General features: G+C 39.3%; 1 protein-coding gene across 4 annotated transcripts in view; it reads right to left on the reverse strand.

Annotated features, from left to right (window-relative positions):
* The window catches only part of bcas3 (BCAS3 microtubule associated cell migration factor), a 323139-nt gene that overhangs the window by 284000 nt on the left and 21621 nt on the right, over positions 1 to 17518 (reverse strand). For all 4 annotated transcript variants that reach the window (XM_063492927.1, XM_063492926.1, XM_063492928.1 and 1 more), the window contains exons 8-11: positions 5277 to 5384; positions 5116 to 5192; positions 923 to 999; positions 234 to 317 (exon numbers count right to left, since the gene is read on the reverse strand). In XM_063492927.1, the coding sequence (XP_063348997.1) occupies positions 234 to 317; positions 923 to 999; positions 5116 to 5192; positions 5277 to 5384 (346 nt within the window). The remainder of the gene's footprint in view (positions 1 to 233; positions 318 to 922; positions 1000 to 5115; positions 5193 to 5276; positions 5385 to 17518) is intronic.

Here is a 17518-nt window from a genome sequence, read left to right on the forward strand (position 1 = left end):
CCTGTGCATTTCTTTTATGTTCACACCTATCTTGCACATATAAATAAAGCTGTGACACATTCGGCGTACTTCTGAACACAGTGCTTTAGAGAATGCCATTTAGGATGTTATTTATTAGGATTTTTAATGTATTTATTTTTGAGGAAGAAGAAGAAAACTTAAGAATCTCTATGAGAGAGAACAATAACACATGTAGAGAAAAACAATTAAATGTGTGTTTGTACATCACTTACTTTGGCAGCGTTGATCACTGTGGCGGTATAAGACTGTGCATTGTCACCACAGGCTCCTCCACGAGACTGGTGACATCTTATCAACTGGAAAAAAGGTAGATTTACTAATAAACACAAGACGTATAGCGGACGTCCGAGGGAGATTAACGAAGAGGTAAATTTGGAAGAATTAACCCAGATTCAGGCATTTAAAAGGCTTCCCCTCTTCACTCTTTAGAGGAAATTGGTTTTGTTGTCAAAGACAGGCTGCACGACCAAACAGTCTGCTCTGAATTAATTTCATATACAATATCACTGGAATAGCTCCGTCCCGGTATTACTCTTGAAAAACTAGATTTGGTCATTTCTGAAAATCCGTAGGCAGTCACACAAACAGCAGCCCCATCTGTCAATTACTTGAGTGGGCCAGCACCAAAACACTACTTCACATTAAAAGTATTACAGAATGCACAATAGAACATTCTGGTTTTTGTAAATACTTAACAATCCCATTAAACAGAAAACTCCAGTACATCTGCTGATTTTCAAAATGTTATCATCTCTAGTGGACTCTTCTTGGAATGAGTTGTTTATCCAGACAGATTAAAGAGGCAGAAAATAGATAAAATGCATTTTTTGGATTGTAAATATGTCGCTTCTCTGATAAGGCACTTCTGCACTGGATGAATATGTGTGTATGTGCAGACTACCTTGTTCTCAGCATAGGCTAGCCAACGGCTTCCCAGAGCTATTGGATTGAGGCTGGGGCCGGGGCAGGGATAGCAGCCTGGAAAGACACAATGACGGCCATAAGACAGTGAGGACAGAGACATACACAAACAGATATGAAATAAACTAAAAAAAAACAAAGAAAAATAGGAATGCAGACAAACCAACTCATGCTCTTTTACTGCTTTTTTCAGGTCAATTTACCTTTTTAACTGACTACATTTATTTATTTCAAAAATAGGGGAACTTCTGGTTGTTTCTTTTTGCAACAACAGAAGAATTTCTAATAATGGAGACAGCTGGTGCTTCAGTTCAGTCCCGGCCACTTAAAGACTTACAATTCATCTCACTGTCAATAAGAGCAGGCTTACAGTCAAACAGAATATTTAGAGTGGTGTGGCTGTGGATTATGTTGATTGAAGAATTGAGTCCAATTTTACAAGTCGTAAGAACATTTTGCACAAATTAATCAATTCAAGTGTGGTTAAGTGACATTATTAAGACAGTCTATACCTTTTTGAGACAATCTCTTATTTAAGCTACTTTGGTAAGTAACCTCATGACTGAAAGTCTGCCATAAAACAGGAACTCCTCCCTGGAGAGTGTCTGAAACCATCTTAAACCGTGTGTTTGTGGGGAGTTTCTTGTTTTGGAAAATAAATGGGAGTCTGATGAGGCTGTCGTGTCTATATGCGTGTGTGTGTGTGTGTGTGTGTGTGTGTGTGTGTACACCCAGGATGACCTAATGGAGACTGTGGTACCCAATAAAATTGAAGATGGCTCCTCTGGTGATTGACCAACACAATAACCCTTATGGGGATATACACAAACGCACACAAACAGGATGACACACATGTGTTGTCATCACAGATTAAAATAGTAACCAGTGCTGAATGACGAATAAAACTCTTCACAAACGCTCAAATCGCATATTTTTCTCTTTTTATCGATGTAGAAGTAAACACTGGCACAAATGGAACAACGTGTTTTAACCAATACCATATCTGACAGGAGTTTGCTCTTCAAGACAGAATCAACCAAAACCAGGCCTCCATGTGCCCGTAAACAGAATGAAGAAATTATTGATTTCATCATAAATATTTTTAAATGTAAGCAGATACAGACAGTGACAGTCTCTCCTTCCCAGTATGGTAAACACACAAAGCAGCAAAATGCTGATCCAGTGATGATCTTTTAAAAAGGCAGGTGTTTGTCTCACACGCGCACAAACATGCAAACACACTTAGCTAATGTAAGTGCACAGAGGTGAGGGGGAAATGGCTTGCTGACAATAATTTATTGCTCAGGGAGCAGATGAGGTGGAGGCAGTTTAGTGTACTGTGTTGGGGAAGGAGCCGATAGGAGGGTCGGTGGGAGTTTTAGGTAAGCCACAAGGGTTGCTGGTGATGCCAGAGAAGGTTTTTTTGCCCCTCCAAGGCCAAGCAAGACAGAAAGTGTCTGACATCCTGGGTGGAGAGCATGTGACTAAACCAGGGGAGAGAAAAGACTTGATGGATCGGCTGATCTTTCTTCTCCGATACTCCTAGTTTTAGAAGGTTCTTTTTCCTTCCTGAACATACAGGCCGGGTTTTCACCCAAGCCAGCAAAATCCTTTCTGTGAGCCACAAGATGCTCGGTCTAAACTATTTGTTGCATAAAAAAAACAACAACATTTGAAAAATCCCGCAAAGACTTCACATTACAATATAAAAAAATTTTTTTGAACAGGTGTTGTTTAAATAAAATAGAAACTCCTCTTTTCACAAGAAAGTGAAAAGTCACTTTCTTGCAGTCCAAAAGTGCACGAGCACACCTGGTCAGTGTGCGTGAGGTCAATAATGCACATGCCTGGATTTTTTATACAGGTTTTAAGGTCAAAATATTTGAATGGTTGTTGCATCATTTTGGCATTACACTAAATGTTTGATTGCTGGCTGCTTCATCCCACTATTATGATTCAAATTAATAAATGACTCATCTGAAATCTAATTAGCTGAAAAGCTTCTACAAACATCCATCTCTAAATCTAAGTATTATCTCTAACGTGCCCACATAAAGTAAACATTTTGTACAGGCAATTTCAAAAGAGCTCAACCCAAGTAAAAAAAGTTAAATAAAAATCACAGATTAGGGGAAATAAATTATTAAAAAAAAAAAAAAAAACACATGATGAAGAAGAAAAAGCTGAATGTGACAGAGATAGAAAACACAAACTAATGAACACTGAATACAAACTGTCGATAGTGGAAATTCAGAAGCTCTACTCTCAAAATGTAAAGCGATTTCACCAGCTACAAGCAAAAAAATGTGAATTTCCTGAAAGTGGCAAAAAAGAACAGGAATCATTTTAACAGAAGAACACATGAAGAAAACCAGTACTCTCCAATTTTGCTGTGGCATGCAAATACAGGTTGGAAAAGACAACCTTTGTGTTTGAAAAGACTTTTGCGACAAAGCTGCATAGCAGCACCAAACGCTTCCATGAGCAGTGTGTGGACAGCATCATGTTTGAGGCTGGGCCTGAATGCCTTGGAAACATTTATGAAACAATGAACTCAAAAGTATTATTAAGAAATATACATGTGAAGGTCAGGGCAGCAGCACATGACCAAGTGTGTTTTACTTAAAATTTCCAGGACTGATAAACAGTAAGTCAATTAAAGACTAACGTTGAGGGACACAGTTCGAAAACTTGCTTCCAGTTACATTTTATCAGAAAGGGAATACTTTTGGTTTCAAACGCATATGAAAAGTAGTCGTCGTCTTGTTTATGAATCCTCAAACGGTTCCACACACACATTAAGGACTACGATTGTGATCATTACGAGTCGTCCCATTCAAAAGCCAAACAGGACTGAGCAGAGGGGAAAGAAAGTGTGTTTCTGGGGCTGAGCAAGCACCACCTAGGAGCGCACATACCACTCGATGCAAAGCAAGAACATAAACAAGGGACAAACACTAAGTGCTCATGAAAACATGACATGCCCACCATCACATCCCTGGAGAAGAAGAGCACATGCAGAGGTAGAATTGCTCATCCAAAGCAGATCTCCCCACATCACAGGACCCTTTGTTTACTGCTTTTATGGCCAAAACAGACCAAACGATGTTATGAAGAGGAGGCCCCTGCATTCAGAAACGATTAATAACTATTGAATATGTTTGGTTTCCTGCTGCCCAGACGCTGATAGGGAAGGCAGGCAGACAAAGAGGAGACACATTAAAGCCAGCCAGTAAGGTCAGTTTACTCCAGTCAATGACTTAAGTAGACAGCAATGGCCTTGTAATACAGTCTGGCATTTCTTTCACAGACTCCCCGAGCAGAGACGGCAGGTACAGCCGGGAGGATGCGAGAGCTGTGTCGTAAACAGTTTTCCTGTGCTGAGCTTCAAATGAAGGGTCTCACCATCTTGTCTTGATAAAAGCAGTTTAGTCACAATGCGATGCTTAAGAGGATTCCACTCCAGCAGGTCTTGGTGGCTTGTATTATAATCAATGATGTGCCTTGTATTTGTTTGGGTTGTGTGATGCGGGCATGACAGACTCGCTGATCATGTTTGTAAAGATTAAGTTTGAAGAAAGAATTTTACGTGACTGGCACTGTTTGTTTGTGCTACTACACAAAGTACAGGGCTGGGGTTTGGCCCCGTGTTTGATAAATACATATTTCTACAATAAAATAATGACAGGCCACATGTGACAACAATCATTCTTGTTTTTGATGTGAAAAGCAATTGATTTCTGTAACCTATTAAAACCTCCCTCTCTTTTTTTTTGCCAGATTATGTAGCAGGCTGAGAGAATTGAAAGAAGACGTATTCTATGCATTTTAATGTTTGTCATTTCTTGTCGTTCTCAGAGAGTAGCTTTGCATGATTCACAGTCGAAAAAAGCAACACTTATTTGCCTCATGTTGTGCAGCCGCTCAGTTCACCTCAATCCTAGGTGAGCTCTGTTCTCACAGCTAGAGCCGAGTTGAGCATACACAGCAGTAGAAACCAGAGCACCCAGAGAACAGAACAACCACTCTCTATTGCAAAGCCAGGAGCATACTCATTGAGTACTTGTACATTTTCCAACTTACTTATTTAAAATCTTTGCCATGTTCAATATGAACAATTACCCCTGGAGCAGTAAATAAGCATTATAGGACTCATGTGTTTAATATTCTTACTTGTAACAAAGAACTTCTTGGTGAATGTGCAGCTGTCAAATGCTGCAATCTTCTCTTGTAGGCTCACAACAAGAATACTGTGAGAAGGAAAAAACATTAATGTGACTACACGGCAAAAGTCTTTTTAAATACATTTACTTATTCTGTTTAGCCAAACTCACTGTTTGTTGCAGTGGAGGTCATAGATAGGCGTCTTGAACTGAATTGATTTAACCATTTCCCCCGTCCTTAGCGAATACAGGTCAGCGCAGCAGTAGGGGGGGCTCGTCCTGGAGAAAAGGGCAACATTTTTAAACACCATTAATTTTAAAGTGTTTGAAAACTTTATGAACTGATAATCTAGTAACCACTGATAAAACACTGGGACTTCAGACTTTCACCCAAACGCTTCACTTTTTCCATTTGTAACTAAATTTTAAATTGTGGCATGTCCCTTAAAGTAAAGCACAGGCTAAGCTAATAATATGCTTAAAAAAAGCAAAACACACCTGATATTCTTTGTGCAATGAAAGTTACTGCTTTTTCAAAAACTGTAGGTTTCTTTTCTTTCACCTTTCAGTCCCATTCATCCCTTCATCACGGTTGCCTAGGTGACCCTCTAATGTATTTACTAGCGAGGTCATATGTCAATCAACAATCTCTCTCACTGGTAGTCTCATCATCCGCTCATCAATCATGGGTCTCACCCACTTCTCATGGCCCATAGTTATTTTGCCTGAAGTCACTTCCAGTGTGTGTGCAGTTCAACAGGTTTCCAACAGACACGGGTTTTCAAGTAATTAACAGAATTACATCTGCAGGAATTCTGTTCTTTGATCAAAAGTCCTGTTTTCTACTTTAATTTTGTGATTTTGGTGGTCAGTCTTTCATTTAAGGCTTTATCACTGGACTTGTCTAAACAGATCTACTTTTGGGAGACCAGCAACGTATGCATGATTCAAAGTAACCAGTATAGGTGGCTTATATAATCCAAAGCTGCAGGATTACTACACAGAAGGCTTAGCATGAGCAGCATGTTAGCAGAGCTCCTCAGGAGGCATTCGGGCACTGTTGTCAGCTTTAGGTCACGCGTGTTTTGGGAGTGCTCACAGACCAATCACGCAGTCGTTGTGATTACGTGCATTAATGTAAGAAAACAAACTTGAAGCACAAAAATTTATTTGATTTCCCGATGTCCCACTGCCCTGCACCTTCTGGGAATCCAGAGTAAAGGGGAGTAACATGAAGGGCAAAAGGGGAAATGCTTTGTCATGAAACACATTTACTAGAAGCTCTTCTATCAACACAGCAAAGAAGAGGGGTGCGTAAGGGAGCTTATCCAACAGCAGGCAACGGCTGCTAGAACAGGAAAATTTAGACATAAATCTTAATCAAGAGACTCCCCTCCACTACCCCCCGTCCCTTGTGCCCCTTCTCTGTCTCTGCGAGGAACGCCTCTACTGCTCTTCCATTCTCTGTCAACCTTGGCAGGGCCTGTGGTGCCGTGTTGGCTGAGGATTCAGGGGTGAACTGTAGTGTTAGTTTTGTTTTTTGAGCCATAGGACGAAGTGCTTTCAACAGTCCATTTAGTCTGCTTGTGCATACTAAGTGTAGATACATACCTCATCAGTCTCAGCATGGATACTTTTTGGACAAATTGAAGGCAGTGATTCTAAAATATAACAATGACTTTCATGGCAGATTAAAGGGAAACAATGTGATATAAAACTTCAAATTTTGTTGAATGGAGTAAAAAAACCAAAACAATTAAAAACATGTTACAGAGAAGCACAAAAACAGCTGCACACTAGCACTGATTATATCAACATTGTGAAAGTTAGGTGAAGAAGGAAAGTCGACATGATCGATAACATCCCTTTACTGATGACTAGAGCCAGTGGAAGACACCATTAGGAAGTGGCTTCAACAGCAGACAGCTACTACCAAGTTACAGCAACTCCCACCGAGGGAAATCTGGACATTATTCAAATGAAGACATCATTATGGGAAGACCTTCATCCATTACAAGAGACAGATGACCTCAGCCACGTTGAATATTCCAGCAGCACACCCTGTTCCGCTAACCGACTCCTGTGTCAAGGTCCGTCTGCTGTGCCAGTCTTCACTATTGCTTTTCTTCTTTGTCTGTCACTCTGATTCAAAACTATCGCACAAAATAAACCCACTGTGTAATATACCAAAGGCAAACCATGGAAAACATACATGACATTATCAGGAGACCCAAAAAAAAGGCATTTACAGATAAGGAACAGGATCTAGTGTGATACCTCTAAAGTGCCTGTTTGTGAGAATCAGTGGGTCACAGCCAGCAAGGGCTTTCAATTTGTTATAACCCTTTACTCACATGAGAGCGTTGATGCATCACAACAACACAATCTACAGCCAATAATCATGCAACATGTTCGCAATGACTAGCAATGCTAACATGCTAATGTTCACTACAACCACCACATCAGTTTAGATGTTAGCATCCTCACACCAACCTATCAGCACCAAGTTCAACTGCAGGTGAGCCTAACATCCTTTTTGTTGGATGAAAAGTAAGGAAACAATGTTCACAAGACTAGAATAGATGTAGAAAATATAATGGTAATAGTTCAGAGACTTGCTGTGATCTTTCACTGGTGCCCAAAAACTGCAGTGATGTTGGCGTGTTATAGGGCTGGGCGATATATCAAAAATTTATCGTTACCGAAATTTATGACTCTCATCGACGTCATTTTGCCCATGTCGGTAAATTCGGTATTTAAAAAAAAAAGAAAAGGCATGTGCAGGTTGGCGATGTTCATGTCCCTTTAAGACGCTGTGCTACGTTACAGACTTGACGGGGTGGAGTCACATGACTCTACTACCTGTAACAAGACGAGACACGGGTGAACAAATGGAGGACGATTTAAATGTTGAAGCAGCAGCGACGGAGGTAGAGCTGGTGGAGGAGGAAGAGGAGACGCTTGTTAACAAAAAAAATGCATCATCAATCGTTTGGCAACATTTTGGATTCAACAAGGATGAAATTGATCAAAAAATTGTTAAATGTAAACTCTGCAAAAAGACTGTTGCGTCAAGTCAAGGTAACACAACCAACCTCTTCCACCACCTGCAGCACAACCATGAGATTCAATTCGAATTCGATTTTCTGTGTTCAATTGACATTTGTGTTTGTGACATTATTTGTTTACAAGTTATAGTACCTCAAGGCCTTAGCAGAGATAGGCCTTTGTCCATGATGGCATTACATTTGCACAATCATTGCTTACTTTGTGAATAGCCAATGTGAAACATATTTATTATTAAACTATTTTGTTTACAAGGGATACACATTTTTTTAGAGAGCATGGTTACATATTGTATCCTACACTTTTTATTTTGTTCGGTTAATAAATCTTAACCACTAAAAGTAGTTACTACTATTGTCTTCATTTATTTTCAGTGACATTTTACAGTCCTTTAAAGTGGTAATAATATAATTGCAATGAATAGGTCTAGGGGGAATAATATTATCAAAATAACTGGAGGAACTATGCTGCCTGCCACAGCCCCATCAAATGAAAAAAAACAAAAAACGTTTGTTTTTTTGGCACTTGGGGTGGTTATCGTCCATTTATCGTTATCGAGGTTAACTGCTCAATTTATCGTGATATTGATTTTAGGCCATATCGCCCAGCCCTAGCGTGTTACAATAAAAAGATTCAATAATCAAATGCAAGTATAATCAAATGTGTCTCTGTAAGCACAGGCCCTCGGAATATGCCCACCCTTTATTTGATTGACCAACATACCTTGTTACCAAACGGCAGAGCAGACGCATCAAGGCAAAATCTGAGCATACAGTCTATTATGTGTGAACTGATCCAGCATTTTTTTTGTTAGATTCTTCTGCAGCAACACCTTCATCACTCTAGTCTTAGTTAAGTAAACAAGGCTGACGCATTTTTGGCACAATGCTTTTGGCACTCTGAATCCATACCACGTTTTCCAATGCAGGAAGTGCTTAATGGACCTGGTGATAGAGCACCCAACTTGTCTTTACCCCAAACAGCTTTTTCTTCAGCCCCCCTCTTCTCTCATTTCTTCCACCCTGGTTTCCATGGTTCTTATGTACACTCTCGCTGTATTTGTGCAGTGTTTCACATGTCTCATGACTACTGGGCCATCATTTCAACTTGAAAAATCCTGCAGACTGATATTTGTTGAAGATGTGTTGAAGATGGAAGAATCTCAACAACTTGTTCATTATGACAAGCTGGAGTGCTGCAGAGATTAAAAATGTAGATGATGTTTTCACAAACTTGTCTAGCCTTTAGCTTCTTTTTATCTTATACAGTGCACCCAGAAAGTATCCACGGTGCTTCACTTAATCCACTTAATCTTTTACAACTAGTAATAGCTCTAAAAGTAGCAGAAGCAGTAAGAAGCAGATAGTAGCAGTAACGGAATTTCCCAAATATGGAATAAGTAAAGTTTTTCTATTTCATAAGTGGTGTTTTAGGAACACAATCCTGTGGAACACTCTGTCAACATCTGTTTAAAAATCAGCTTGGACACCACAGACACAAACACGACTTCACCACTCACTGCTAACACACACACATGCACGCACACACTCGCATATACACATGTGTTAGGTAAGATCAGAGGCACTAAAATTTGACATGCACGTTTTTTTTCCTTAACACAAACAAAGGGAGGAACACACACCCAGAGACGCAAAATGAAATAACTGCTGCAACAATACCCAGCAACTATCTTGATGACTGATACAAGAGTGAAACTCCAAGGGAACATTATGTGTTACACATCCACACACGCTTACGCACAAACATTTATACACACAGGTACATACTAACGTTCTTTTGTATATTTCCCAAGCTAAACAGCAAAGGCGCCAAGTGAGAAGTTGGGTCACAACCTAAGCCCAGATTTTAAACACTGTCTCAAGACTAAGTGTGGACTTTGTTTTTCTGTGTGTGAGACACTGCCTGGATGCTAACCCAGCTAATCCAAGTGTGTTCGTCCCTCCAGTGGCTCCTGCCCCTTTAGGAAGATAGAAGATGTGCCGTGGAAAAAGTTTCTAAGAATCCCCGTTTCATTTTTCCATCCTGACAGTTAATGTCTCCGTCAACATTTCAATGGTGCTCGCCCTGCAAGTACAGCGACCAATACCAATCAAGAATACTGGCATTAAGATTAATCCAAAAATTTCACTCAACGATAATTTACTTTCAGGCGGCTGCATCATTGATTTCAGCATTATCAGAGTCCGATCAATCCAATTCAAAGCTCTATCCCGAAAAATGGGCCCCTGGAATTGATTCAAAGGGACAATGATAACCCACTGTTATAGAATCAAAATGGCACAGGGTTCAATTGTTTTGCTTTTGCAGTATTTTAACAAATGACCTAGTTCTAATGGAGGCAATGTGGGGTCAGATGTAATAAGATTTCCTGATGCCGGGGACACTGGGGCGTAGGTTGAAAGCAAGGCTAAATCACAATTATCATTATGGATCATGGCGGGATGTCAGTCCTTGCACATGTTAAGGTGACGCCGAGCACCATTGCCCAGCTCAGTAACAGGCCTATTATGATGGCCCTATTAGATCAATGTGTCAATTACTATTACTCAAACTGGCCCTTGGGTCTGAAAGGATATAAAATGAGGGAGATGGAGGAAAAGAGGCTTGGCTCATTTACTTCCTGTGACAGGACAAGAAGCTACTCCAAAAATTAAGGAGAAAATGTAAAGGGCTTGTCAGATACAGAACTTGCAAACAGCAAAATGGCAACAGAACATGGTTAGAGAGAGAGAAACTACATGTCTGTTAAATTCGTCTGTTGTGGGATGCGATGGCATAAAGAGGACCTTGTATCTTGGAGGACTTGAGTGTCAAACTTTAGTCTTTTTACGTTCCAATCAGAATGCCAGCCTCAGACAACCTGTGTCCTTCTTGTGAAACTGAGTGAAAAGTTAGGGGATGAACACAGTCGAACAGTATTTGTTCTCTGGGGAACATTGGGAACATCTACATTTAATGTCACAGCAAAGTCGCTGAGGTATTTTAAACCAAAAATGTCAACATGATCGTCAAGGCTTTTAGTCTGGGGAAGAATGGCACAGCAACCAATTTACCAATGTTTCTATCAAAGGAAACCAATCGCTAGTGATGCTAAAATTGTATATTTAAAATAGCATTTTAGTCCTTAAGAAATTTAACTTCTTTAAGAAAATAGTGTCACCATTGAAACTACAGTTCCAGCACCTGTAGGCTAGGAAGATCAACCACATAGAAATTGTAAGACTTGAGTTGTGGTCAGTTCGGGATGGTCCAGACTGAATTTAAATTGCTGTGGGCATAAAACAAGTACAGGGCAGACTTGCTGAATGCATAGCTATTTCAGATGGTCTTACAGTAAATGCTGGCTGCTTGGGTCATTTTTGTCTTCTACTACTCTGCACAGTGCCACATTTATAAGCATGCATTTTAATTTTAGACACACAATGGTTTACAACGGTCATTAGGGGCTATTATGGATGGCACGTGTCTTATTATTGTGTCATTACTTCCTCCTGGATTAAACATACTGACATCTGTCACTTTTCCTCTGTTTGAGGCAATCTGCACACATCTTTCCATGAATGTGAACTTAAACCGGGAGATCAAAACCACAAGATTTCATGTGACTGTAGAAAGCATAAGATGGAAGCCATAGAGGGAATTAAAAAGAAGGCAAATAAATTAATTTACAAGGAAGGGACGTCACCACATTTCCTACTGCTGCAAAGTTTTACAAGCTCCCCAAATATAGACGACAATTACATAGTGTGGAAATGCTACACAAATACAAGCTCGGTTTGGGAAGCTGAGTCTGCTTCTGCTGAAAGAAAGAACTCTGATGCTCCAACTGCAGACTGTAAAACTTCTGAGGAATGGGAATCGTAATCTCACTTTTCAATATTAAAACCAGAAATTTAGGATCAGCATTGCCAACAGACAGCAGTTTATGCCAACACTGAACAAGCACTCAGAGTTCTCCTCAGACGTTTATTCTAGGCAGGATAGAAAAGTGTTCTTGACAATAAACTCTCTTAGAAGCTACAGTTTCCATTGTTGTAAAGGAAAAGAATTACAGGTAATTTTGGATGAATTTTAATTTAGATATCTTTTAAAAAATGTCCAGCTGTTTGCTTCTATTAAGGAAATTACTGTTTGCATTACAAGCTTTCATGAACGATACATTTAAATATGCCAAAGATGTATTTTTGTCCTAAATAAGGACTCATTTGCATACACTTCCAGTAGCATAATCTGAACACTGGACAAAGTGCGGCTCATCGTTGACACAGAAATACAGATTTCTACAGAGGAAGTTTTTGATACCATTTTTGATTACTACATAAATCAGAACACGCTATTAAATAGCAGTCCCTCTAATTGTCCCAGTCAGACCGCGACTGGTTGGAGACCAACCAGTCCTGCCACCAGTCGACCTGCACAATTGCGTTGTCATCCAAAGTGGTCAAGCAGAGGGTGTTGTACACTCAGCCTTTGGGTGACTACTTGTAATCAATTATCAAATGCGTAAATATTTTATGTAATCACTGGACAATCACTGATTTTTCCAAGTCTCACATATGTTTTTAAGCTAGCACGGCTAAGACATGTTATTTGATGTACAGATATTTAAATGAGATATTATCAAATGTGCAAAAAATGATTTTAAATTACAAGACACAAACACTTAAATATGTTTTTGTTTTTTTTAAATTCATTTATATTTTCCACTATTCACAGAGTAGTGGTGGTGTAGGAACAGCCTAGAATGTTCTAGTTCACAAAAAATTAGGAAAACAATTGAAAATATTTTTGGCCTATTGTATCTCAACCAAAATCTTGGACTAGCATAGGACTTGCACTAGCCTCCACCTGCATACGCACCCCATTTACAGTTGTAGTCAGAAGTTTATGACTTTAAATATGACTTTTAAAACAAAAGAAATGGGTGCACAAGTGCACAAGTACACATACAGGCTCAAACATATACATACACTTAAAACTTTTAATTATTCATGCTGAAGGTTCCACCGTGTCTTTTAACTTGACAAGGCCAAAGCTTATTCTCATCAATGATCAAGATCATGGATGATTACAACTTGCAGTTTTTGTTTTTTTATAGTTTTTCCCTCTTTCCAAAGAGTCCAAAGTGAGTTTTACTTGACCAAGACAGAAGCCCCTGGTCGAAAATCAATACCTTAAATCTCAAATGAAAATTGCAGCTGCCCATATGGCCAAGCCAAATCCCTTCTGGAAAGGACATCTTATTTACAGAGAAGACAAAGATTGACCCATCTGGCCACAATGACAAGAGGTATGTTTGGAGGAGTAAAGGCGAAGCTTCAAACAGAAGAACACAGTACCAACTGTCCAGCATGGTGGTGGTAGCATTATGTTGTTTTGCCAGTGGTACTGGTACATTGCAAGAGGACTGCCTCCAAATTCTTTAATTTCACTTCAAATCAACAGCTTGATGGCTTAAACCATACGACTGAGTGGTCCAACGTGAGAATGATTCCAAAAACACATCAAAACTGGTCTTTAAAGGGGTAAAGCAGGCTAACGCTAAGCTTCTGGAATGGCCTTCCCAAACCAGTTCCCAACCAGATAAATGAGCTCTACCAATTCCGGCAAAAAGAGTGGTCAAATAACCTGCTAGAATTACGCCAGAAAATTGTTAATGGCTACCAAAAGCATACTTGATAAGGGACACTTAACCAAATGTTATTGGGTGTATATGTATATATATTTGAGCCTGTACGTATACTTATGACCCTGTATGGAGTTAAAGAAATTAACAATACATACAATAATTCTAACAGTTCAAAGAAATCATTAAAACTCTCAAATTACCATGACATTTGTCCCCATGATGAGTTTATGTAAAATTCTGTATTTATAAAATCAAAGGGAAAGAAAAGAAAAACTGCAGTGCAACTTTTTTTCTCTACTCCTCCTTATTTGTTTTCTCTTATGACTCTTATTGGCTCTCTGCTGAAACCCAGAGCTCCCCTTCTCCACACACAAATACTAGCCACATCAGAGCCTACTGGGGGCCTGGGGGAGCCACAGTGATTCCGGCAGGCTGGAGGCATTAGCAGGAAAGTAATTAGGGTAAAAAGTTCAACCACAGCTCCATGTCTGCAGAGCTGCCAGAAATACATTTCCTCCACTATTTAATACTTCACATAATAATAAGAATAATTGCCAGCATTTTGAAAACAAACTACCCTGTGTTTGTCCATGTGTATTCATGTACAGGCTTTTACTCATTGTTAGTGTTTATGTGTTAAAGCATACTGCATTAGAGTGAAAAGTGCAGCTAAATAGATAACAAACCCATTAAATCTGACTATACTAGCTACAAAACTTTTTTTTTTAAAAACCTCCTACAAGTTTGTGACTCAAAGATGTGTAACATTAAAAGCACAACAATAGGGAAAAAAATCAACATGGGATTTATGTATATGCACCCAATAAATTCAGCTTATTCTTTCTTTGACAGCAGTGAAGTGGGTATTAATATTCATTACCCAAACCATGGCTTGCATTAGATCCCATTTTAACCTCATGTGCCAATTTTCTGTCTATGTTAAGTGGAAGCACTTGACACAAGAAACATCTGGTCATACAGCAGTTCTTTCTTCTGCTTTGACATCTTAAAGCTATATAAGAAATGTGACATATCAACTTAGGCTTGAGGCCAGTGTTCAACTTTTACATTTTTCAGAGCAAAACTTTTCATGACTATTTCATCAGCTCTAAAGACAAAATTACTTGCTAGCATTTAGTAAAATATATTTAGTGCAATAACTCAACAAGTAATAATTAACTTTTAAATCTTTGTTGTTCTGCAACCAATAGACCAATAGAAAAGCCTGTGTGCCCTATTAGTCATAAAGGCACAGGACTCCTTGTTAAGGGAGTGACAAGGAGCTGCTGGAGGCATGTAAATGCATCACAATTGGGATGTAATAGGGGCTGGTGCAATCCCCACTTAGCAAAAGTAGTACAGGAAAGGGAATCATAGCCAAATCATTGGATTCATAAATATCTAGTAATCTAGAAGGTGGCTGCAGGGAAGGACATGCTGGAGAGATTATGTCACTCAGTTGTTATTAGTATATTTAAGCCTGGGCAGAAGTGGAGGATGGAGATTGCCATCTCTAGAGCCCCATGTTTATCATGGATGCAATTTTTGTTATCTTCTAATCGGATTATGTAATCAGAAAGTTTGTCTCCTCCAACATCTCAGGGAAGCTTCAAAGTAAAGTCATTTTTGGACCTCTTCTAAATATGGTAGAGATGAGACTTCCCCAACTTCATAAAAGTTTTTACTCACAGCCAAAAAATTTTTGCCCAGTTAAGCCTTAATCTAAGACTGATAGCGAGCCCTCCAACAGTGGGTGTTACTTAACAGTTAACATCTGGAGAAAATTATAATAGTATTGCAATATACTTCAATCTAGAGGAAAGGAAAAGTTTAAACTTTAGTAAAATAAAATATTAATTGCTTTGACCACAGGGGCCTGGCTTAAAGAATGAAGCTGTGGTAAAAGTTTGAAAAGTCATTACTAATCATTCAGCCTGTCGGCTGTGTTTATATGCACCACTTCCAGTACTACTGAGTATAATCTGACTTCCTATTTGAAGGAGGAAAACTGGCGAGGCAGAACACATTTTCGACAGACATAAAGCAGACATGGAAGTCAAAATAAACGTTCCACAGTGAAGCCTGAGCCCCTGAGCTCTGCCTATGCACTGCACAAGTACGTATGTGTCCACATGTGGGGCAATGAAAAAGGGGAAGTGAAAGAGCAGATTACAGCTACTCTCATTTCCACGCAGGAGCATGACAAAAGTGTCAGGGAACAATTTGATCAAAATGGTTTTCTCAGTGGAGAACATGACATTCCTTTCCACAAATTGAAGGCAAATTTTGCCAGCCAGGGCAAAAGGAAGACTGTGGATTGTCCTCTGGGCTGACACGGTGTCTAAATACTCCGATCATCTTGAACACAATTGATACAGCTTTACCGCAATTTTGATGCAGGCCAAATTAAATACGTTCACGGCAGCATCCACCCTCCAGCTAGGATTGGACAGCACATGTTTGTGCGCATGGTCATGGTGTGACAGTGAAGAATACCATAACCTCATGGTGGATAAAAAGCATCACTTCTCCAAATCCCTTAATCTGGTGGCTTGTTTTATACAAATGCTTCACGATTTCCATTTAATACACTTTAGAAAAAGGATACATCCGGTGCACAGAGCAAAACCTGTCATGAAAATGCACTGAAACACTTAGTGCTTAGTGCTTCAATGGGCTTTTGCCATCAAAAGTGTTTGTGTGGGCTAAGTGGAATTTGTTGCCTCCAACCATGTAGTTAATAACCTGTGATATTTCACTAAAGGATTTAAAGCAGATTAAATGCAAATGTGCAGGAGGATGAAATTGTGTTTGCTGTACATTTACTTTGGATTTTGCATGGCACTTACTATCAGTGTGAGCGGTGGGAGGAGGCAAGCTTCACCCAACCCTCTGTGTAGCTTTTTAGGTTTGTTTTTAAAGTAACACTGCACCATGAAAAATGAAGCACCTTATGCCTTATGGGAAATTAGAGTTAGGTAGTAGAAACTGAAATCAAAGCACATCAGCTTGCACCGATAAGTTGCATAGTTTGATGCGTCAACATTTAAAGATGAAAACATTTACTGTGCAAGCATGGCTTATTTGCTTGCCCAATCTCAACAGGAAACACTGGCCAATCACTTAAATAGGGTTAAAAGGAGCCATATTTATGAAGGTGACTACTTAGGGTCATGTGTGTTGTGCACGTTGTCTCTGAACAGCAGAGTAATGTGATCAACCGATCATATTAGATGAGGAAAATGTTGCCTTGGCAACCATAAAAATGGACATGTGGCTAATGTCATGAAAAGGTCACTTCTAAAACAGACCGTGATTTTTTTTCCAAGCCCCTAACTAAGTGCTTTTGTTGGCTAAGTAAGCTGTAACCAATAAAAATAACAACAATTTAAAAAACAAAAACAACAACAACTTTGAATGACTTTTAATAAGCACATGTGATACACAAACTCTAGTCTCTTTGATTAACGTCTTGGGTGTATGCTCACTGTTCTTCCTTCGATTACCTCACCTGCGGTTTAAGGGCTTTTTGGTAGGAAAGCTTTTAACCATCTGTCCTTCAAAGGTGTAAGCATGCAATGTATACGACACATGGACACATCTATAGTGGCACCAAAATCCATCCGTGTCGTGCCTTTAGGTACTAATGCAGTTATTGTCTAAGTATTACTATCATGTTTAATTTTTGCATATCAAG

Source organism: Pelmatolapia mariae, linkage group LG14 (assembly GCF_036321145.2).
Source record: "Pelmatolapia mariae isolate MD_Pm_ZW linkage group LG14, Pm_UMD_F_2, whole genome shotgun sequence".
NCBI classification, from domain to species: Eukaryota; Metazoa; Chordata; class Actinopteri; order Cichliformes; family Cichlidae; genus Pelmatolapia; species Pelmatolapia mariae.